The sequence below is a fragment of the Lissotriton helveticus genome, chromosome 4_1, assembly GCF_964261635.1.
Source record: "Lissotriton helveticus chromosome 4_1, aLisHel1.1, whole genome shotgun sequence".
Taxonomy (NCBI): domain Eukaryota; kingdom Metazoa; phylum Chordata; class Amphibia; order Caudata; family Salamandridae; genus Lissotriton; species Lissotriton helveticus.
The window spans coordinates 1,512,898,905-1,512,924,025 of record NC_136063.1 but is presented as its reverse complement, the minus strand read 5'-3'; the positions used below and the strand labels follow the sequence as shown (position 1 = coordinate 1,512,924,025).

General features: G+C 41.9%; 1 protein-coding gene across 1 annotated transcript in view; it reads left to right on the top strand.

Moving 5' to 3' along the window:
• ZPBP (zona pellucida binding protein) overlaps positions 1–13,657 on the top strand; it is a 787,854-nt gene extending 774,197 nt beyond the window's left edge. The window contains exon 8 of the mRNA XM_078685833.1: positions 11,498–13,657. Coding sequence (XP_078541959.1) covers positions 11,498–11,592 — 95 coding nt within the window. The 3' untranslated portion in view covers positions 11,593–13,657. The remainder of the gene's footprint in view (positions 1–11,497) is intronic.
• Positions 13,658–25,121: the final 11,464 nt, after the last annotated feature.

Genomic DNA, 25,121 nt, shown 5'->3' with positions numbered 1-25,121 from the left:
CTGTAGTCTGAAACAGGAAGGACCGAAGTCTTAGGGTGTGTCCCTGGCACCGCTGGGTTCTGAAAAACCCAGTACTTCAACACTACTGCATTTCCCTCGGGATGGAATGGACTAGTGTACCGCAATGCAATGCCCATGCTGGTCATGGCCTTCTTGTAAGCTCGAGAGCTAAACGCAGGACCCTGGTCAGCATGTAGCATGCCAATTGTGTATGTGCCGATAAAGACTCGAAAATCTTTTATAACAGTTCTGGCGTCAGCCGAGCGCTGGGGCCACATCCAAATGAATCTCGTGCAGGAATCCACTGCGACCATGATATATTTATAGTTGCCATCCCTTTGTAAGGGACCACAGTGGTCCAGGTAAACACATGCTAATGGTTTATCAGAGATCAGAAGGGGCGTCTGTGCTGGTCGTTTCACTGTTGATTCCTTCATTTTTTGGCATATTTCACATTCTAAAACATAGTTTCTAGTTTGTTTTCTCATGCGTGGCCACCAGTATCTCTGTTTTAATAACGATACTGTGGCGGAAACACCAGTCTGTGCAGAAGCGAGCCCTTCATGTGCCGCTAAGATTAGTCCTAACCTGTGTTCCATGTTTGGAATTGCCCTATCCCCCACTCCAGGGATTCGAGCAAAAGGAACATTATTCGCATCAGTTTTGCATGAGTACTTTACTGGAAAGCCTTTCGGGAGTGTTTTACCACTGTCTTTTACTGAAGCACTGACAGCTAGCATTATCTCACTGTCTATTTTTGTTTTTGACCGGGTGATGGCAGCTACGGAAGCCGTTTGCACAGCTGCTTTCGCGGCCTCATCAGCCAATGAATTCCCTGCAACGTGAACGCCATCACGTTGATGACTCAGTGTATGTATCACGTGAGTCTTTTGTAGTTCTTTCTGTAAAAGAACTACTTGTTCCCAAAGCATTTTATGCTTGATTGTGCCACCTTTTGCATCTTTGAAGCCGTTTTGAACCCAGTTCCGCAAGTATTCATTGTAAGACTGAACGCAGTAATATGAATCGCACACTAGAAAGGTCAACTGTAAAATAAGGAATGTTTGCCTGAAGCATAATATTTTGTATAAAAAGAGAAGGCTGGCTTTGTAAGATTGAGCCGTCTCCTGAGAATATACACTGTGTTGTACTTCTAGGACGCCTGTTACTTGGTTGCAGCCAATAAACACGATCTTTGACTTCACCTAGAAGACTCTGAGTTTCTGTAGTCTGAAACAGGAAGGACCCGAAGTCTTAGGGTGTGTCCCTGGCACCGCTGGGTTCTGAAAAACCCAGTACTTCAACACTACTGCATTTCCCTCGGGATGGAATGGACTAGTGTACCGCAATGCAATGCCCATGCTGGTCATGGCCTTCTTGTAAGCTCGAGAGCTAAACGCAGGACCCTGGTCAGCATGTAGCATGCCAATTGTGTATGTGCCGATAAAGACTCGAAAATCTTTTATAACAGTTCTGGCGTCAGCCGAGCGCTGGGGCCACATCCAAATGAATCTCGTGCAGGAATCCACTGCGACCATGATATATTTATAGTTGCCATCCCTTTGTAAGGGACCACAGTGGTCCAGGTAAACACATGCTAATGGTTTATCAGAGATCAGAAGGGGCGTCTGTGCTGGTCGTTTCACTGTTGATTCCTTCATTTTTTGGCATATTTCACATTCTAAAACATAGTTTCTAGTTTGTTTTCTCATGCGTGGCCACCAGTATCTCTGTTTTAATAACGATACTGTGGCGGAAACACCAGTTTGTGCAGAAGCGAGCCCTTCATGTGCCGCTAAGATTAGTCCTAACCTGTGTTCCATGTTTGGAATTGCCCTATCCCCCACTCCAGGGATTCGAGCAAAAGCAACATTATTCGCATCAGTTTTTCATGAGTACTTTACTGGAAAGCCTTTCGGGAGTGTTTTACCACTGTCTTTTACTGAAGCACTGACAGCTAGCATTATCTCACTGTCTATTTTTGTTTTTGACCGGGTGATGGCAGCTACGGAAGCCGTTTGCACAGCTGCTTTCGCGGCCTCATCAGCCAATGAATTCCCTGCAACGTGAACGCCATCACGTTGATGACTCAGTGTATGTATCACGTGAGTCTTTTGTAGATCTTTCTGTAAAAGAACTACTTGTTCCCAAAGCATTTTATGCTTGATTGTGCCACCTTTTGCATCTTTGAAGCCGTTTTGAACCCAGTTCCGCAAGTATTCATTGTAAGATTCAACGCAGTAATATGAATCGCACACTATTAGTGTGGGGAATTCGCGATCGGTATTTTCAAGCGCCATCTTAAAAGCCTGTAGTTCAGCTCGCTGAACTGTACAGTCTCCGAGTGTTTGTGTTTTTGTGACCAGTGGTCTAAATTTTCCTTCGTGCCAACGACCTTTAACAATCGCGCACGCAGCACTATAGGCTTGTTTACCCCCAACTGCGGGTTGTGCTGAACCGTCTGTATATATTATACAGCCGTAATGTTCGAAAGGCAGGATTTCGGTCGGCAGAGGACATTCATATTCATATTGGAGAAATTCCTGTGTTTTTAAGTTAGGATCGAATTCGTATACTACGTCTGATGCAGCAAGAGAATTAACCCATTGTATCCATCTCGGATGTAAAGCTTTAGCATTCGGAATGCTTGCTCTTGTTACCGCTTCTAGGGCAGGTACCGGTGTAACGATTATTATACGTTTACCTTGTGCGAGGGCTCTTTCTTTTGCTACAGCAGTTTGAACCGCAGTCAGAATTTTTTCAGTAGAACTGAATTTCATTTCAGCTTGTGTGTACAAGTATGATTTATAAGCTATTGGTACAGTTTCTCCCGCATTAGAGGTCAGGTACGTGAATCCGCATCTTCCTGGGATGACTCGGATTACAAGGTTGCGCTCGTTTGCGCGTGTTTGCAATTTTGTTTTAGTGAACATGTCTGTTTGTAATGTTCGTAAAATTTCTGTATGTTTCTGAGTCCAATTGATTGGTTTGAATTCAGGTTTTATCAATTCGTAGAGGGGTTTAACCCTCTCTGCATAATTTAGAATGTATGTTCTTCCGAAATTCAGGAAACCTAGAATTGATTGTAAGTTCTTCAGCGTTTTTGGAGCTTGGAGTACTGCACACTTCTCTAAGAAGTTGTCTGCTAGGCTTTTGCCTTCACTTGATAATTCATATCCTAAAAACAGGACAGTTAGGTGGGCAATTCGTGACTTTTTAAAGTTGAATTTGTACCCTTCAGCTGCGAACCCAAGTATAATAGTGTTCACTATTTTCAAGTGTGTCTCCAGGTCGTGGTCTGTAAGATAGATGTCATCGACATAAGATAATGCCTCATCATCATACATTTGTAGTAACTCTGTTACCCTTGCTGAAAATAATCCTGGGCTATTCTTGAATCCCTGTGGGAGTCAACAGAATTGTTTTTGTGCCCCCATTGTTGAGAAAGCGGTCAAATATCTACTTTCAGGTGCAATGTTTTGACCAAAGAAACCATTTGAGATATCTAATGTTGTTTTATATTTTTTGCTCACAATGTTATTCATTAGTGCTGCACTATGTGAGTTTTGTACTGCGAATGTTTTGCAGCATGAGTTTAGGTGTCTGTAGTCCAAAACTAGACGATATGAATCGTCTGGCTTGGAGACAGGAAACAAAGGATTGTTCATATGTGAGGTGCATGTTTCAATCACCCACTGATATTCAAGTTGATCCAAGATCTCCATGACTTGTTTTTTAGCTTCTTGCTTAACAGGATACTGCATTTGTGCAGTCGGTTGATTTTTTAACTGAATTTTATGGTGAGGAGAATCTTCATCCCATCCTACATGATTTTTATATAATGCAGGTGCTTGGGCCACTGCCCATTTTCTTGCAAATGTGTATTTTTTATGATTGGAATTTGATTTGAGAAGGCAGGCATAATCATTTCTTCGCCATGTGGGCACTCCCTGACAAACTCTGGTGGCTAGTCTTGTTCTGCTAGAAGGATATCATAGCCTTTCGAATGGTTATCCCAAAAGAGACCCTTTATTTTCCTAGTTTTGGCCCCCTCTATACGTAAGGTTATTTCATATAAATTATGGTTTATGCTAACTCTGGTGTTTGCAGTTTCCACTTGAATGTATTCATTCGTGTCCACTGTCTCCAGAAGATTCATCAGGGTCTTGCGAGCTATGGTTACTTCTGCTGCGCTGTCTAGCATTGTCTGGCCTCATTCTCCGTTTTTCAGTTGTGTCCTCCGAATCCTCGGCATGTTTTATTTTAATTACTAGCTACCTTTTTCTTTGGAAATTGTAATTTTTTACTTTGATGAGCAGGTTCCTTGTCTTTGGACTTGACGTGCTCTTCCTTGTGTTCTGACCGTCCTCTTCTTTCCGATTTCTGTGAGGAAGTCTGAAAAGATCGAGAGGGACGTGTATCATTATCTTGATATCTGTCAGGTTTTCTTAATTTATCTCCGTCTCTAAGGTTGAATATTTTCTCAGAGGGCTCCCTGTGGGGAGACTTACCTCCTCGTTCTGGAGATCTATCTCTCCATTGAGGAGACCTTCCTCTGGACTGAAACTGTTTTTCTCTGGGAGTGGTTTGTTTGTTACCCTCCCACTTCTTTTTTGAAGTATTGAGATTATTTTTAATAAATGTTTTTTCAGGATTTCAGTTAGTTGGGGTTTTAGTGGTTTCCCACCCAAACTATCTCTACCTAATTCTTCATAGGATTTTTCTATGATTCTGGCAAGTTCAAAATGTTGTTCCTTTATATCAGTCTCTTTCAATTTCTGGCGGTTCGCCACAGATGCTGCTTCTCCTTTTATGTTGGCTAGTAATATAGCTGAGACCTGCTTAAAGTCTTTCAGTAATTTCATACCTAGAGTTAAAGCAGGTTCTGGACCGTATTCATTTTGAATCTGTCTTGGTACGTCTGGTATAACCGCCATGGATGGAACACCATGTGTTTTTGTGTAAATCGAAGCAAAGACTGTGCCCCAAGTTTCACAGTCCTCCACATGTGGTGCGATCCCCATTGGGAGACATATAGTCAGAATTCTGTGTTTCTCATTAGGAGTAGTATCAGGAAATACTGCCTCTATTTGAGTGATTTTTTGAGCTAACCAGAATGGAATTTGTTCCCGTTTTGTGCGTATTTTGCCAATGACTGATTGTATAGTCTGTGGTGTGATTTTATTTGTATTCCCCTGGTGAGGGGTGTGTTGTGGAATTCTAATTGCTGGTTGGACTGTTGAAGTTCGCATGACATATTGGACCAATTGTCTATGTATTTTAATTAGTAGTTTTAGCTGAACTAAAAGTTCTCGATCTGACATTTTTTCAATGTCGGGATGCAGTGTGTAGCTGGCTAGAACCGGCCTTGTGGCTCCTGGTCTACCTAGTGGACCGAGCCTGGTAATGTGATTTTGATGTTTTAGGGCGCCATTAAGCCACAGCAGGTGCTCTTGGTATGTTAGTGGAATTTCAATGTCCTCGAAAGGGGCATATTCCACTGGCATTTCCTCTATTTTGTAATAGTGGAAATCGTGTGTTATTGGATTTGCTTCAGGAAAATGTATCCATGAATAGAATACCTCCGTCTGCCGATATTCATGGGCCTCTACCACAAATATGACTGTACCACCTCTTGATGATAGTCGATTTTCTATACGTTTAATAGTTATAGTGTTTCTTATGTTTACCGGAATGATTATAACATTCGGGACTTCATTTTGGAGACTTGTGTCATCTGCTAGAAGTTGAGCTGCTATTCTAGCTCTCTCCCTTTCATCGTCACTTTCCACCATTTTACTGACAGAAAGCTTTTGTTGCAGAGCAAGTTTCAAGGAAACAAAGATTAGGTGCACAATATTTTGGAACACTGTATCCTTCAACGTTGACTAAACCAAAAACTAATGCATAGGATTCTCATCCTACTAAGTTTTGGCAGCTATTAACCTTTTACCCACTCCAGACATCTATTGGAGTTTTTACGGGAAAAAATGGGTCTGTGTGAAAAGCACGACTGAGTTACTCTAGTATCTAGCGTTAGATTATCGCCTTACCAAACGTTGGGCGCCATGTAATGTAGTTCCTATATTCCCAATAGGCGCTGCGCATTGGAATAACATAAACGATAGTTTTGACTTAGGACTGAGGTCATCTAGGTCTCTACTGAATATGTTAGACTTAATTAGGTATGCCAGCTAGCTCAGAGGTCACTAGAAACTTTCTCGAGTGAACAGGAAGGAGTTAACTTTCCTGAATAGACAAGAAGGGATTAGTTTCTGACAACCGCATAAGCATGACAACTTTGCTCCCCCCAGAATAAAGAGTGTATCTCCAGAGTCGTGGAAAACAATAGACAACTATTTCACTCAGTCAATCGTGCATGCTTAGTTTCACCAGGAGTGCAGAGAAATAGAGAGACGGGCGTTTTCAATAAAAGTTGTTATTTATTGAGCAGTCCTCTTTCTTGTGCAAGAGAAGTGAATTGCCACAATTGAAATACTTGTCATAAAGTCAAGTGCGTACAGTAAAAGGAGTATTATGAAATAATACTGTAAAAGCATGTATATGGTTTCTAAGCCATAAGATACTTAAAACAGATAAAATATATACATACATAAAATCATTGACTAAACGTACTCAACTGGTGCTTCTAAGATACGCCTACCCCGGTGTACCTAACCTAAGCCTAGTACGTGGGAAGGAGTAAGTGAGCTGCAGTTTTAGTTAAGTTAGTTTATGCCAAGAATCTGAATCAAGAATTCTCTGAGGATCTAATCAGCTCCGTACCTTGGTTATAGAATGAAGGAGGTCTTGTATAAGCATGGGCGTAAAATCCATTCCGCTCGCGGATTTTGCGGATTTTCGGTAAATTCGCAATCCGCGAACTCTAGCGAACTTGCCGGAAAATTCGTGAAATCCGTGCAAAGCGGATTTTTTGCTTGCCAACTAGAATACTATACAATTTCGCGGGAGTAAATACTTGCGAACACGTAGATGCGGTGGGCAGCGACAATCTCGCAATTGCGAGATTGCTAAATTTGCAATTTCGCACAAGAAATCCACCAGCAGGCAGCATAAACCTTGAAAATTATGATTTTTATCAGAATAACTCCTCAGGTTGACATTTGCCTGCACTTTTTCTTTGTAAGGAGTCCATTTTGGGGGGTGGGGTGGGAGAAAGGAAGTGCCCCACAGTCTCCAACTTCCTGTTCCTGTCCACCAGGCTCCTCCCAGTGCTTTCTTCATGTGCTGGTCACTTTGATTTGGATCTTGACCTGGAAGGATTACTTTTGTGGATGCTGCTGGATATTTGGATTTTTGCAATACTGAAAGCACTCAGCAGGTGCAAAAGTCAAATCTTATCATTAGTAACCATTCCCTGTAGTGCTTCCTGAGGGGCCGCTTCAGAGTTCATTTGCCTACTTGCAACTATTCTATGACCCTGCTCTGACCCTCACAGCAGGCTCAGAGAATAGCTACAAGTATACAACAAAGGTCCTGTTAAAAAAATTACACTGCAACAGAAAGCAATTACAGACAATACTGAAAGCACTCAGCAGGTGTAAAAGTTCAATCTTATCATTAGTAACCATTCCCTGTAGTGCTTCCTGAGGGGCCCCTTCAGAGTTCAGCAAATTACAGATAAGGAAGCAGGTGCCAGCCAGACTGGAAGTTTAAATTCAGTGACACATTAATCAACCCCAAATTAATTCATGTCAGTTGAAGCAGGGCAGGTGTGCTTGCTTTTTTTCACCCCCATAATCTACAGTGATAAACCAACCAGAGGGTGGCAGTGATGTACCAGAGGGTGGCATGGGTGTACCAGAGGGTGGCAGTGGTGAAACAGAGGGTGCTGTGAACCTGTGATGATGAACCAGATGTAGAAACAACATAGTCGCGGCTGTTGCGAGCCGACAAGTAAGTTCGCAATTGCGAACTGGTACAGAACCCTCGCGAACTGGCAGAAATCCTTGCGAACATAAAAAAAAAAAATTCGCGAGAGTTCGCGGATTTTGCAGATTGCGAATCCGTAAATACGCAAGTTCGCGGATTGCCAATTCGTAAAATCCGCCCATGCTTAGTCTTGTATCTCTTTCTCAGGACTCGATCTCCCAGTAACCCGCAAGGGTGACTGGAAACACAGGAGCTGGATTTCTCGGCAGGAGAAAAGACAGCGTCTCTCTCAGTGCGTGAATGGGAGGGTCGGCTTCCTTCGGCTCTCGTTACAGCTGGGCTTCGGGTAAGTAGATAGCCGATCTGCTCCAAACCACTGTGTGTTTGCTTAAGGCAAACGTTGGTATATTTATACCTGGAAGGTGCCGAGTTTGACGTAAGGTTGGACATAAGACGTCACTAAGAACTTACAGTTCTTTCAGGACTCCAGGAGTTCTTGGACAAATCAAAACAAAAGCAGAGGGGATTTCCCGGGCTGCTAGAGGCTTGGTTTGTTTAAAGAACGCGTTGTACTTTCTAGGAGTCTATGGGAGTAGCCTTGCCGTATTTGGACTGCATTGGCTATGACTAAATATGGATATGATTCTTATGCCTTTATAAGGACATGATTTGTTATGACCACATAAGGGCATGAATCGGGAATATTTAAATAGGGTCCTAGATGCGTTCACAACACATCGATAAACGCAACCAGATTACAACTTTGTCATTCAACATATGGTAACACATGAAGGGGTGGATAGATTAAGAGACATCAGTTTCAGCATAAATAATGCAAAACAATTTATTATGACAGAGTGGATAGGTGAAGAGACAAAAGCTTCAGTGACAAAATACATTTGCAAGTAATTTTTCAAGAAAGAGTCGGAATAATAATACAAACCCAAAGGATCTGTAGAAAACCACCCCTCTGGCCAAAGTGATGGTAGGAGTCCCCTGAAATAGAGTCATGGAACAAAGATTAAAGGAAAGGGACAGGACAGAAACAGCTAGGCCTCTCTGCAAACCGACGGACAGCGACACATCTCCCTCCTCTCTCTCTGTAGCCAGCCTAACCTCCTGACCACACCCCCAAAGGCACTCCAGTTATACCATAAAACCTACATGTCCGTCCCACATCAGTTGAAACATTTCACGTAACTCAGCAGTTCATTGGTGGAATTGGGAGGTGGTGTGTCACACCACTGTGACTTCATTCAAATTTTGGGCATATTCATTGTTCTACACCTATTCCCATGATTACATAATTGTTCTGTTCACATGATTTAATTCATGTTACAATTGCACATCATTTTAAGCAATGTCTGCGGAAGGAGTCTTGGCAGGCGATCATCACATTGGCCTTCAACCCCTGCGCATCTTCTGCTGTGCTGTGCGCTTCTGTCTGCCTTTGACAGATCAATTTTCGCCCCTCCTTTATCAAGTTAAGAAAACATGGATGACCATTCAGCTCACTATGGTAAAGAGAACATAGGCATTCATTAATTATATGATAATGTACTTTTCACTGTGTACCACCGACCCTTGCACCATTCCCTGTTAGTGTTTTCCTAGCATAGCTTTAAGTGCAAGCGGCATTATTTATTATTTCAAAGCAAGATACAATGTGCAAACTACGAAATGCACATGCGGCCTAGACATGCATTATTTCTTGTTTCTTTCAAAACACACTGCAAATATGGTTTTAGTTCCTTCATATATTATTTCACATTAGTGCATACATGCGCAAAGCTATTTCCCTATTCCCTATTCATGTTTATGTAAGATGTACGTTAGTTTTCTATTACTACTTACTGTTAGTACGTATTATGGGGTTTTCATTTGAGCAGGTTTCTTTTTGCGAAATTCTGCTCCATCACCTGTATTGATAGTAAAATTTCCAGATGTGATATCTCTAACTCCTTAATTCCTGAATGTTACAGTCCACAAATAAACATTTTATGTCCTAACATGGCACTACAATCATAGCATAATCTCAGGGCGAGCTTAGAAGCAGAGGTCAGTCTTCATCTGATGGATCATGGATCTTTTTAGCCTACTGAGATGCACGGGAGCTCACAACAGTTTACAATTTAACTCTTTGTGTAGCCCGTTTGGCCACACAATGAGGACCAGGATTTGGTAGACAAAGTTTTGTAGGTTTATTACAATTTAGTAAACAATTCAATTTAGGTGCGTATCAAGAAAACATTAGAAGGATACAAAATCATTACTGGAAAAATACATTGCCAAAATAGGTAGGATAAGGCATACAAAGAATACAGTCACAGCAGTATTGATAATAAGAAACAGAAATTGGTGTTCCTTAAAGAATCTCCAATCTTCCTTTCAAACACGAAAAGATTAAAGGGGTCATCTAATCCAGGCTCTAAGATAGAATGAAAATGGTTTAGAATAAAGGTTCTCAAAGGATCCGTTAATAAGGGCAGGAAGGTGTCAGCATAGTAAAAACTCCAGTAGAAGTCTTCTTGAAAGAGAAATCTGTGTTTAGAATGAAGCTACACACTTGTAAGGAGAAAAAGAAGTTCTCAACCTTTCAAAGTCGAAAGAGATCTGTTCTAAAGTCTAAAAGTGTGAACACTAATGAAACCAACATTTCTAAGAGTTTCCATATCTCTTAACACATCACCAGAAACCCCAATTATTCCTCTTTCTCATAGGGTGCATCTGCAACATCCGTTGATTTTCCTGTCCCAAAGAGCTCAAACGACCATGGGAACCTTGGGCATCCTTGCTCCCGATACACGATGAATAGGAGGCTTCTTCTGCTCATTTAATTGTCTGGTTCTTGCCAAGATTGCTCTTCTCAAGCATCACAGTCTCTAATACACAATACTCCTTTCTCTAGTTGTGAAATCAGAAAAACACACCTGCAAACACCTGCAAAGAAAAGGAACAGGCAGAGCAAAGAAAAATACACTTTGTTTTTAGAAAGCAAGACCTAGTCCCAGTCAAGCTAACTTTAGTTAATCATTTCCATTCATGATTACATATGCAATGTACTTTCAATAAATGCAGTATATCCTAAGATTCAAGTGTGTAAATGTGAATAGCAATTACAAATCCTTATATTAAGCTAAACGTTAGAACACACGTATATAGAGCTCTAGTTTCTAAAGTGAATACACCTCAGTAATATGTTTTTGGTGTTTCACTTTACTTTAACAAAGTTAAGCCACACAGAGTAGGTAGTGTCAGGTACACATATACTTGTAGAGGTGGGGCCTAAATTACGCTGCTCCAATCTTTTGAAAGATATCTAGTATTCAGCTCTACATTTTAAAGCGGCAAATTCCTAGATTTTTTAATGATCATGCCGTCAGGTTTTTAGCATTGACTCTCTTTGACCCTGCTGTTTTCTGGCATGGGGTTTGGCAAAATGGGCAGTTTTTCAGTTTCACTTCTATTCTTAAATGCTTATTAGACCTAATTTAGGAATGTAACTTCGTTGAAAAGAATGCATTATCATATAATTAGTAGTATTTAATTAAGTTGTTTTCTGAAACACTTATTTCCATTAAATGTCGTTGTTATTTTTGTTTAGTCATCTGCAGCCCAGGAACATACAATCCACAGGATGGAGTTCACTGTCTTGCTTGTAATACTAGCGCAATATACGGAGCAAAGAAATGCCTCTAATGATCATGGTGTGCATAGCACTTTAAGGAACTCTGAAGCATGGATTTTGCCTTGGGAAAAATGCAAACATTATATTCATCTGTACATAATTTCGGAAGCACAAAAATAAAGCCAGCCTGTCGACAAATCATGCCTGAATGCTTTAGTAGAATACGTTGATGAATTAAAAATATTTGATCATTTTTTTATATGTATGTACTTGATGTGTGGACTTATTTACATTCATGCCTTGATTTAATACATTAAAGGTTTGTCTTAATGTGTTCGGCAAAGCCACTGCTCATGTTCTTCTGAAGTTATTTGAAAGGTTTTGAATTAATGTAAACACTGCACCAAACCAGCACAATCAGTGGCAAACCTGCTTGGGGCTTGGCCCTTAAACCTTTTGATTGTGCCAATTTTTTTTAATGTTAGATAACTACTGTGAAGGTGTAATCGGAATCCCATGTGAACTTCTATCCCTGATAGAGGCCTTATACACAGAAAATGTTGTGAGGGTTAGGTGAGGCCCTGCAGGGGAATTGACAGAAGACATTCCAATCAGGAGAGGTGTTAGTCAAGGGTGTTTTTTGGCTCCCACACTTCTTCTTTTGTACATAAATGGCTGCATCCCCTAACTCTTAAACTGTAAAAAGGGCTCCCCGATGGAGGATTATAAAATACTGTGTCTCCCTTTTGCAGATGACACTTTTTTATTATCAAAGACTCCTCATGGTCTATTCTCTTGGACAAGTTTAACATGTTTTGTTTAGACCATGGTCTGGAAATTAACAATAAGAAAACCAAGTACATGGTCTTTGGTAATAGGATGAAAAGACCCAAGAGTATGGTATTCTCAGTGGGAAGACATTGGATAGGGTACATGAATTTGGACAAAAGACTGGAAGACTCCCATAGGTGGGTAGCACAGGTACAGAAAAGTGTTATGACTCTAAAGTAAAAGAACTGGATCTATCTTAAGATTTCCAATATATGTCCCAATTTCGCTATCTTCCCTCCCCTGAAGATATATAAGATTCAAGCCTGTGGGGTACCTATGTATATGGGAGTTTTATGGGGGCACTGTAATCTTAACACCCTTGAAAAAGCTGAAAATGCCTTTGTTAAGACCCTCTTGAGACTCCCCACCAGTGCGCCCACTGCAAAGTTGATTCAACCTAAACCTAAGATCGATTTCTGACATTGCTTTGTTGAGTCCTATGCAATATTGGATAAGGTTCTAAAGGGATTCCATTAGAATCCCACTAGATGACCACCATGTTGGGAAGATCCCCTGGCATGTCCATATTAAAAATGTGTTATTCAAGTTAGGTCTGAAAGGTTTTTGGCTACAGCCCTCTGCATTACCCAAAGGTGCTAAGTAGAAGCTGAAAATGTCCTATTGGAAATATGTATTAGGCATAAAACCTTCTGCTGCATCTCCTGTTACCCTAGTAGATCCCTTCTTGATGCTCAAATGTGTACCTCAGTATGAGCAATACCTGAATATGGTTATCAACCCTGCCGCTCATGCACTTTATGTTAAATTTAAATTGGGCATATTACCGTTGACTACGTTTACCCATTCCTGGACCAAAAAGGGAGACATATCAAATCTGTGTCTGATGGGTTGTCAAGTTCCAGAATATATTGAACATGTGCTTTTTTTCCTGTAAGATCTATGCTAAACAACGTACATTTTGGATTATTCCCCTTTGTAGACTTCTTGGTTTTAGGGACTGCCATACTGCTCTTAGAATATGTAAAAACAACACCAGGCACTGTGTGGTGTATTCCATTGCTGGATACCTGTCAGCAATATGGTACATTAGGTTGAATGCTCTTTAAAATAGTTTGCATATTTCAGGCATCCTCAATGTACTCACAAATTGTATTTATGATTGGTTTTGTACCCTTTTATCTAGGAGTTCATTTGTCCTTGTTGTAAATCATTTTTAGCTTTGGGATGTTTCATCCAAACTTCTTTTAACATTTTTTACTATACTATTATGGATCTTAAAACATTTATGATGAGACTTGTATTGTTGGACTGAAAATTCGCACCTGTTAGTTTTACCTAGAAATATTTCGACACAATCAATTTGCATGTTTTAGTACATCGCCATTTTAAATGTTATACTGTGCTTTTTATGGTTTTATTCAACCGAAATAAAGCAAATATGGGGAACTATGATGATGATGGTGTACGCATTTGTGGCGAGCATATAGATAGAGGTTTATAAAAAAAAAAACCTGCATTCAAATATGGCCATCATGGATGGCTGTGCCTCCATGGTGGCCACCTTTGAGTTCATTTTGTACTTTTTTTTAAAAATGCTGTTCAAAGATGGCTGCCGAGGAGGGGTCTGTTTCAGGGGCAGCCATCTTTAAATTAGATTTGTTTAAAATAAGCAAAACGCATTCTGAAATGCCCACAGCATTTGTGTGCGCATAAGCTCTCAGCTGCCATCTTAACGGTCAGAGAACAATTTTAAGATGACTTCCCACCAAGACAGTAAAAAAAAGTTGAAATATAAGCAAAGAGGTCTGAGGGAGTCATGTGAGGGGCGGGAATGAGGAGGTGGGGGTTCAAGGTTACATTTCATGCAAAACAATTATTGCAAAAAATACAGGCACCACAAACAGCAACCAGTTGCATTTTGCTCATTTGATTTGTTCTTGTGTTCTTGTCAGTGCTTAAATTGTAAAAGAATAAAGAACAAGGGCCGGTGCCCAAACCTCAGCACAGATACTGGCGGGTGTGTAAATAAACGTTGGTATGCCGAATACCAAGTTTGAGTAGTATTACATCCACCCCATGCCTTTTCATCAACTACCAGACACACCTTATTCCTTTAGCTCAATCTTGTAGGTTCCTGTGTTGTACCTTTGTGATGGTTTAAACAATTGCCCTCCTCCTCGGATTTCTCTTTTTCTGTGTTTTCCCTCTCTTGCTCTCTATAAATGTTTAATGCAGACAATAAGGGCTGATGGGGCATAGTTTATGGCAATAATATAGCACCAGTGCTTAATTTTAGCTGGCAGTTGCCATTGGGGACCATCAGCCCTTATTGTTCTGCAACAAATGGCGCATAGTTGGGGGAAACATTGCACCCGCTAGCTGAGTGGTAGTGCACGTCCTATGCTAGCGCTCTACCTCCCCTGGTTTGGAGGCTCTCTCGATGTGTGCCGAGCCTGGAAGCTGCTCACCTGATCTAACTCCCTTGAGGAATCCTTCCCGATGTGTGTTGGCGTCCCCAAGGAGTCCCTAGGTGCCCCGCGTCTGCTGCTCTTGCCGTGTTGGTCCGGAGCCGCACTGGAGCTGAGACGCGGTCGCAGAGCTGCCGCCCGCGGTCTCCTACGGGTGAATAGCGGCAGAGCTAGAACAAACACCGGCGGTGGTATCGGCGCTTTCTTCCCTCGAGTTCCCTCGAGTTACCGGTGGAGAGGCAAGCTGCACTGAAGACAACTAGCACAACGAGGAGTGTAGCGGCAGCGGTGGAGGTGGTAAGAGTGAGATCCCCTCTTTACAAGAGGGGTCTCGTATTGGAGTGCAGGAGCAGGCAATAGAGTCAGGCTCCCCCATATTAAGAATCAGTGTTAATAAGAAAGGTGGTAAGAGGAGGGGGAAGCGGGGGAAGTGAACACCAAGACAAGCTGCACAGTCCAGTAGTCTTGAGGGGCAGGATAAAGAGGGGTGCACCACTAAAGATATAACAGATATAACAGAGGCAAAAGAGAAATCAGGGGTTCAACATCAGAAAGGAACAGCTAAAGGGCAAACTTCCTCAGTTCACAACACTGCCTTTCAGAATTACCAGGTGAAGGGAAGAAGTATAAAGGGAGTTAGAAATAAAGGTTCTACCAAAAATAACACTGTTAGAGTCACATCTCTACGCTCAATCTTTAAAATACAGCCTCAGATCCTGACTATCTCAAACCAGGAGGGCTCCCCCGACTGCATGGTCCTATCACTCCTGTTAAAAAATCTGCCATTATGGAATCTAAAGAGTCCCCCGAAATCTCCAGTAGTTTGACCAGGCCCACGCTCACGAACACCAGTTCCACCACTCCTGAAATCTCTACGTCACCCTCCGCACTACCCTTAGCACCTAGGCCCTCGGAAGTCTTTGAGACAACCCTGGAACAGCAGACTAAGCAGCAGGGACAGATCAAAAGAGGGGGTGTAGAGAGTTCAGCTGGGAGCTCGATAGAAGTTTTATTTGCTTCCTTAAAAGAAGACATAAAACAAGGTTTTGCAGTGTCAGCAGACAACCAGACCGAGATTAGAGCGGCATGTGAAATCCTGGAAAAAAAAGTGAACTTACAAAATTCAAGGACTGAATCCTTGGAGAACTCGGTTGATAAGCTTAAGGCGAATCTGGGGTCAGCAGAGAAAAAAAGTCAAACTTTACGCAGAGATGGAGACGCCCTACGGGATAGAATGGAGACACTTGAAAATAATTCTCGTAGAAACAATCTACGTCTTTTGAAGATTCCTGAGGGTAAGGAAGGGTCAGACATTATTACCTTTGTTGCCACACTGCTTAAGGATTCTTTAAATCTCAAGGAGTCAGTGGGCTTTTTGGAGAAGGATATACAGAGAATCCACAGAGACCCTTTTTGCCTCAATCCTAATAGACCTAAACCAAGGAAGATCCTTATCAATTTCCTTACCTATGCGGTTAAGGAGAAGATTTTGAACTTGGCCCTGAAGGCCAAATCTTTAAGAGGTTCTGACTTTTCTTTCGAGGTGCGTTCGGACCTATCTAAAGTTACACTAGAGCGCCAGTGGGAACTGGGTCAAAGGATGGATACATTTAGGAAAGTCGGTGCTACAGTTCAACTGAAATTTCCTGTTTTTCTAAAAATAATGTTCAATAACAAGATGTATAACATCAGATCTCCATATGAGGCAGACGAGCTACTAGAATCCCTAAGCAATGTATCTCCTGGGAAGGAATGATTAGGGTATGGTAGGATCGTTCTGTTCTGAGGGCTGACTATGTGGAGATCAAGGCTTCTTGAATCCTTTCTTTTAATCCCTTTCCAATTCCCTAATCTGTCATGTATGTCTCAGGAATGGCATTGGGTAAGAAAATCAAATATCGGAAGGCATTCGTTAAAATGGATTGATATTTTGTAAGCTGAGTATTTTGCCATATGAAGGGGGAAGGGGAAAAAAAAGGAAAAAAAAGTGAAAAGTAACAAAGGGAAGAAAAAATATATATAGGGAAAGACGAGGAATAAAAGAAAAAAACAAAATTCGGATTTGCGGGGTTGAGGAAAAGCAAAAAAAAATTATAGAAAAAGTACACATTAATACACAATCAGGTTGGTTGTTTCTCTGTTTTGTATTTTTTTTTAACACGGCACAGACACAACACAACACAGGGGAAAGGGGTGGGGAGAGAGGTTGCAGGACGTAAACCTGGTCATTCACCAGACCAGAGTAAAAAGAGAAGGGTTTCCCAAAGGGTGGGGGTGCTAGGAGGGGGGGCACAGAGGGGGCAAGGGTAAAAATTCCTCATTCACCAAGACCCTGCCAGTACTACTTATGCAAAAGCTTAGGAGTGATCTCGGTGATGGAGTCTATGAGGGCGTTTGGCCTCAGGGAAGGCTAGGGCCAGATTGCGGGGGTTGGAAGGTCAGTGGGACACCTGTCGAAGTGGAGGAAGAAATATCATGACCTCTCTGCAGTTTTTGTCCTGGAATGTCAATGGCCTGCGCAAGAAGGGTAGAAGAGCCAGGATTCTACAATATCTAAGAGATTCTCCGGCGCAGGTCATTGTCATCCAAGAAACCCATCTTCTTAAAACTGAGACAAAAGAAATGTTAAAAAATCAGAAATGGGTAGATGCTTCTATCTGCACTGATCAGACGGCAAATATTAGTGGGGTGTTGTTCTTATTTAAAAAACAAGCCAAGGCCTAAATAGTGGAATATAGGGAAGACCATAGTGGTAGATGGCTTATTCTGAGGGTCTCTCTAGGAGGTATATTTCTCTCTTTAGTGGGATATTATGGTCCGAATCAGGATGATGTCTCATGCCTAAAAAACATTTGTTGCCATCTTATCGACTTCCCAGATCCTGTAATTAGGGTAGGCGATTTTAACATAGTGTTGAATCCTAAGTTAGACAAATCACCAAATTCCAGGGCAGCAGTCCCCTCTAAATCTCGGCAGCTGCTCTTGACAATCATGGACCAGATGGGTCTATCTGATATATGGAGGGAACTGGCGGGAGATCAATTGGGAATTTCGTTCAGAAATTTGAAATATAAACATAAGTCTAGAATCGACTACTCTATAGCTATAATCTTAAATATCTAGTTAAGGATATTGAATATCTGCCGTCACATCTCTCTGACCACTCTGCAACCTTTTTAAGCTTAGGTTTCATACACCAAAAGCAGACTAGATCCTGGTCCTTCGATCGAACCATTTTGCTTGAGGAAGATGAAATCACTTTTTACCTCTCGGAGACTAAACATTTCTTTGATGTGAATTTAGATACAGCCAATATTTCTGTGGTCTGGGACACTCTGAAAGCTTTCTGGAGAGGCTACATTACCAATAGAGCAACCTTTAGAAAACAGAAATTTAGGGAAGCCACCATGGGCTTAGAAGCAGAAATTAAGAAAATTGAGCATAAATTGAATACTCAAACAGGAATCGATCCGAAGGAGGATTTGGACAAACTAGACTTGCTTAAAAAACAGTTGGAGTGTATTCTCTAAGAGAGAATAACTCATAGATGGGAAGCAAGTAAAATTTCCCATTTTGAATTTGGAGAAGGGACAGGTAAATTACTTGCCTGGAAAGTAAAATCAGACCAGGCGCGTAATCACATAAAAGAGATTAAAGTAGAAGATGAGCTATCACCTCGCTTCTCTAATCTGGATATTGGTTTGACTTTCCGTGACTTTTTCCAAGATATATACAATGAATCTATCATTGATGACAGTGATAAAAGGAAAAGGTGGTTGGAGAAGGTCATCTTACCTACCATCACGGATGATCAAAAATCAGATCTGGAACAGGAAATAACAGAAGAGGAAGTAAGAAGGGTCTAAAAGAGGGAAGGCGGCTGGCCCATATGGGCTTCCAGAGGAACTATATCGGTCTTTGAAAGAGATCATCATCCCAGAACTTGTCAAAGTTTATAACAACATACTTTTGAAGGGAGAAGACCCCCCTGGTTCATGGAGTGAGGCTAGAGTCGTACTGATTTTGAAACCCGCTAAGGACCCAACTAACTGTGGGTCCTATCGTCCAATCTCACTCCTCAATAATGATTATACATTTTTCACTGCCATCTTGTCAAATAGATTGGGGGGGTGGCTGATAGTATCATCCACCCAGATCAAAAGGGCTTTGTTAAAGGGCGCCAGTTAGCGGATCTTACTTATGATCTGGTTGGCGCAATTGCTATTGCCTCTACTTTTACACTCCCTCTGACTGTTTTAACCCTAGTCGCAACCAAGGCCTTTGATAGGGTAAATTGGGGATACCAGTCTGAGGTAATGAGGAAATTTAATCTGGTAGAAAAATGTTGCTGTTCCATAAAACTGATATACAAGGCCCGACAGCTAGATTACTAGTGAATGGAACCCTGTCAGACATATTTAAGACCACCAGGGGTACGAGACAGGGCTGCCCTCTCTCCCCACTGCTCTTCTACTTGTACATCGAACCATTTGCACAGGTACTTAGGGAAGATCATAACATCACTTCTTTTAAATTTGGAGAGTGGGAGAGGAGGGTAGCCCTCTACGCAGATGATAGCCTCATTCTAACAGCTGACCTGGATTCAGCTTTTCCTACAGTCATTAAACGTGCAGAGGAATTTGGCCAAGTTTTGGGTTATGAAATTAATGCTAATAAAACCGAAATAATGGCATGGAATATAAGAGAAACACAACTCCAAGTCGGGTCTACCATGCGATATCTGGGGATTAGAATTATACAGGAGGTAGGCAAAATTTCAGAATATAATCTTGATCGAGCCTTTAAAGACTGTCAAAAGCAGATGAAATCATGGGATCACCTCCCCTTATCCATATTGGGGAGGGTTAATTTAGTAAAAATGTCAGTCTTGCCTAAGCTCACATTTCTTTTTAATACCATCCCGCTGTCTTTTGATGAGTATCAAGATAGAAAAATGTCAACGAGAATTAAATTCCTTTATCTAGAAGTATAGAGCTACTAGGTTGGCATGGAAGAAGCTTAGGCAGAAGAGGGATAAGGGAGGATTGGCGCTGCCCGACTTGCAATATTATGCCTGGGCATTTCGGGTCTCACATTCATGAATGCTGTTGAAAATGCCCACCAGTACAGGGGAAGGAGGTATGTTTCGGGTTATGTTAACAGGGACAGGGTTACGGGAGGAAGGTTTTATGTTTTAGTTCGGAGACCACATTTTTTTCAAAAGTCAAATTAAAGGTTCTCCACTCGATGGTAAAAAACTGGACCATAATAAGAAGCAAAGTGGGGCTTAACTACTTTTGAAAACTAGCGCCACTCTGGGACTTCCCAGGCACACCCGTATGCTTCCAGGATAGCTTGGCTAAACCAGTGAGAGATTCTGGGATCACAGTGTGGGGAGAGGTTTTGAATGGTGGTTCTTTACTCTCCTGGGAAGATCTCCGTGAGAGAGTGAGGACTGGCCTTTCCAGATTTAAGTACATTCAGATGAAAAGCTGGGCCCAGTCCCAGGCTAGGCATAATACATCCTTTGGGAAGGTCAGTAAACTGGAAGAACAGTTAGTGGCGAGACCGGCGGGTAAAAAGGAGGTTTCAGTGTGGTATTAGGCAATTGAGTAGGAATTGGATGGCGTCTTTAAACTCGCTGATGAGCTATGGGGAGAGCAGATGGATATTCAGTGTGATCTTGTTTGGGTGCACTCATTTAGTATCCTGCATAGAACAGTTAAACCTGCTTGGTTGAAGCGGAATTATCTGTTTACGGTTCATAGAGCGTATCTTTCCCCTCTCAAGTTATCAAAATTTCAGAAAGGGAAAGTCTGTAACAAATGTGGGATGCCTGAAGCATAACACGTTCATATGTTTAAGGACTGTCCTTCCATTCAGCCCTCCTGGGAAAACGTGAAGAAGGCTCTTGAGTTCATTTTGAAAGTATCACTAGATATTAATTTGCCACTAATTATCTTCGGCCTTAATGACTACATCACGGGTCCCGGCAGATCTCTACTGTTCTATGCAATCCTAATGGCTAGGAGACAATTATGTAAGCATTGGGTGAATCCAGTTGCACAACCCACTCAGAATAGTTGTCCTCTCTATATGAAGTATCCAAGATGGACATGGCTAGATCCTGCAGTAAGAAATAGATCGCGTTTTGGGACTTACTGATACAGTGGAGATAGAGAGCTCGGTTTTTTTTCCGGGTCCTATGATTATGCCTCTTCTTGGTTACTCCTTGGACTACTCCTTTGGTCTCCCAGGTCATCGATATGGTCCGTCAGGTCTGCAAAGACAGAGTTGGAGTAAAAAACCTAACCTCACCCCTTGATATTCCTCCCGCCTATCAAACGTACCCTTGTTTGAGTTAATAAAATGCCAAAGTCTCCTGAACTCATTCAGTATGGTCACGAATGTAGGTTGGTTTCTTTTTTCTTTCTCAAGAGGGTTGAAGGCGAATGAGGACAAAAAAAAATGGCGCACAGTTATGCGACGATGCGTAATAGCATCATTTCAGGAATTTCGTGTAACAAGTGTAATGGGAAACTACTGAAATTACACAAGATTATGTAGGTGTAACAGAGATTTTGCCCTGGAATGATTATTTTGCCTCCAGCATATCATGTATTGAAAAACTGTATTTAAGCTTCTTTTTGTTATAGTTTCTTCCAGCGATAGATCTTTTCCACATGACCACACTTTTGAAATAGCACACTGAAACTGTGAATTTAAGTGAAGTTACTCTTTTCAACCCTGCTGTGATCATCCGTCTACCCACATCTGATGCCTAGTTGAGGAGGTACTGAATATCACTGTAAGAGTTTTATAAACTCACTACACCCCATTAGCCTCCAGCTAAGTCCCACTGGGACCGCTGTACCAAATTGCTGTTTTAAGAAGGCTGCAGTCTGAATCATAATTGATTCTTTCACTGGACATTCAACTTGCATATGTGTATGAACTTCTCAAAAATACCATCCTGGGTACAAAAATATTTTTTCAGTTATCACCCTTGACAATCCCTCTGGCGTATAGTAGACATGATGAATATTCATCAAGAATTTTAACCTCTATTTCACTGAAATGTGGATGGATAGATGACATGAGCATAGTTCCATCCTTCTTGCTCAGTAACAAGCTCTTTATTAAGCCATGGCTTTGCAATTTATTGGCGCCATCCTAAGGGTGTAGGCAATAGTTTTTAATAAAACAGTGAAACCATGTGATAGCAGCATTCATAGAAAAAGATTTCCGCTATGAAGGGATGGTGCTCAGCAAATGTTGCCTAAGCACGAAGCTTTTTAATGTATTCTTGCTCTGTAAATGAATGAAGAATTAGGGGCCCGATGTAGGTCGGTCGGTAACGGCCAAAAATCTGTATTTTCGGCCGTTACCGACCAGTATTACAGAAATGGGATGTAGGGGCATGTGTAACTGATTCGGTAAAATTACCGATCGGTAAATTTACCGATCGGTATTCCTACCGAATCGGTAAATTTGAGATGTAGGTGGGACTCTTCTGAGTCCCACAAGCCTTACAGAATCGGTATTTTACCATCAAATCAATTTGATGGTAAAATACCGATTCCGGTGTGCATGCACATGTGTGCATGCACACCTATGCCATATGACAGGCAGACCTGCCCTTAGGGCAGGTATGCCTGCCACATGGCACCCGAGCCTCTTTTGGGGGTGCCAGAGGGTGTCAAAGTGACACCCCCTGCACCCTTGTGTAATTCGGTATTTACCGATGCGGTAAATACCGAATCGGTAATGCCCATTCATTCCTATGGGCTTCAAAGCCCATAGGAATGAATGGGCATTACCGGTCGGTATTTACCGAATCGGTAAATACAGATTTTTACCGATTCGGTAAATGAAACATCTGGATGCTCCTACATGTCCCCCCTTCTTATTTACCGATTCTTAATTACCGAATCGGTAAAATTCGGTAATTAAGAATCGGTAAATAAGTCCTACCTACATCTGGCCCGTAATCTCCTCCCTGAAATTCTTGTTTGTTAGAAATGGGTTCTGACCATTTAGTCTGCCAGGATTGTTTACTTTTGACCACCTGATGTTTGGACCTTTACTGTGGGTGAGTCTCATTACCTGAGCCTCAAACATGGTAATTTCATGTTAACTGGACAGAGTCTATTTATCAGCAGTGTCCAGCTTATAGGATAAGCATAATTTGTAAGGGTAGTGATGTAAGTGATGTGGCTACAGTATTTGATTGCCATAGAGCACGTGTTAAGCAATTGTTTTACAGAACTGCGCCAACCCCTAGTGGATAGTATGCTCACTCACCCTAGTGAACATTGTAATGAGAAGGACCACTGGTTTAGCACCAGGGTCCACCAGAAGGAACTAGAGAGTGACCCCAAGAAGGGTAGTTAATTTTCACCCAGCAGATTGAGGGGACGGCCCAGGGAGACAGAGACAGGTATCGGAGTAAGGTGGGGGGAAAGTTCCAAAACCCCATTTGGGAAACAGAGAGGAGGTTCTGGTGGGCGGCGGCCCAGGGCACCCCATTTCCAACACTGTTGCTTTGAGTGTTCCCAGCTGGGACACAAGCAGGCGGAATCTGTCTGTCTCAAGAAAACATTCACTGCTGGACATTCAACTGGAGTGGCCACAGTGGTAACTAGTCTCCAGGAGCAAAGAATAGAAGATGTCCTGATCTCCCTTAGTTAGAAGATAGAACAGAGGGTAGGCTTGTGATCCCAGAGGGTGGGAGGTGTCACTTCTATCCGGTCACAATCAATGGTATCCCTGTCACTACCCTGAGGGATACCAGTGGCAGCCAGATCGTGGTGATGGAAAGATTGGTCTTCCCAGATCAATGTACTGGACAGGTGTGTAGGGTAAGCCAGTCCCTTGGGCAGGACTTTATGCACCTTATGGCTCTGGTACTCGTAGAAAGGGGTGAGGAAGTGGCCCTGAAGAGGAACATAGTCAGACAATTGATGCCCATTAACTCCAATCTGGGGATGAGTTACCACTGGTGTTAGAAGAGCTGGGAGGGATGGCCGACCAGGCCACCCTAAAAGCCCAGGATTCCGGGCGTATGACTCCCAAATGTAGGATAATGAAGCCCAGATTGGTAGGTAGAGGGTAGAAGGACTCACCCCTGTTACTTGTTCAGCCTCAGGTATAGACTCTGAGCTGAAGAACCAGTCTCAGGCTGCCACCCCTGGACTAATGAGAAGGAGAGTGGAAGGAGGGTGTCTATTACCCAGGGCAGTTGCCCTCCACTTTAATAAACCTCAGAGGTCAAAACAGTTAAGCATCTTCTTGCCAGCCCCAAGGCTGAAAGTTCGGTCTGCCTAAAGCCTTGCCTTGTTGCCTCCACCTGGCAATGGACTGCTTGGGTCCCAGCTCTCGTGATACTCACAGCTGTCAGTGGCCTCTTTTGTTTGCTGTCCAATGGCCTGAGTTATTCTGTTTCCAGGGTTGGGGACGGAAGACCAAGGGACAGAATGGGCCACATCACTTTGTTGGCCAGGGTCTGACTACTGGTGAGGAGTAGAGTTCCCCATGGGTCAAGAGTGTTGTAACAGAGGGATTCAATTAGGGTCAGAGGAGCCTAGAACTGACTAAAGCCACTACAGAAGCAGTGCATTGTCCATGTTCTATTGCCTAAACAGGGACACTTATCACAGGCTGAAAACACCTTAAATCTATTTTTCTCTACTGAAAAGCCTACCTCTACATAGGATAACATTAGGTTATCTTATTATATCTAATAAGTGCTAATGTTTGATTGGGAACAGGTAGAAATGTCATGTTTGGACTCAATTGAATTGTAATTTAATATCATATTTAATGGAATTTTCGATTACAATTTTGAAAATTCCACTTTTATAAATGAATATATACCAAACAAACAATTGCCTATGCTGACAGTCCTTTTACACATACAATAATTTTGAATTTCATGAGTGCTCAAATCAATTAACGCAGGCACCATTTAGTTTCTATTATATTAAAAAAAAAGTCACAGATCATTTATATACATCAAAATCATACACGGTTAAACAACATAAATGTGAAAACAATCCATAAAATGTTTCATCAAAACTCGAAACCCACATGTTCATGTGTCACATTTATGATGGCCCTCTACTGCTGTCAAATTCCAAAACTGTCTCAACTAAAAAGAGTCTCTACGAAAGATTCAAAACCTTGGTACAACTGTATTCTCAATGAGGACTGGCGTTCACTCAGAACTTCAGAACATGTCTGGAGGTTGATACCATCTGCCAACCACCTCAAGATTCTCAGAACAAAGAGAAACGCATATTACCGAAAGATCAAGCGCACCAAAGCCGACTTTTTCAGCC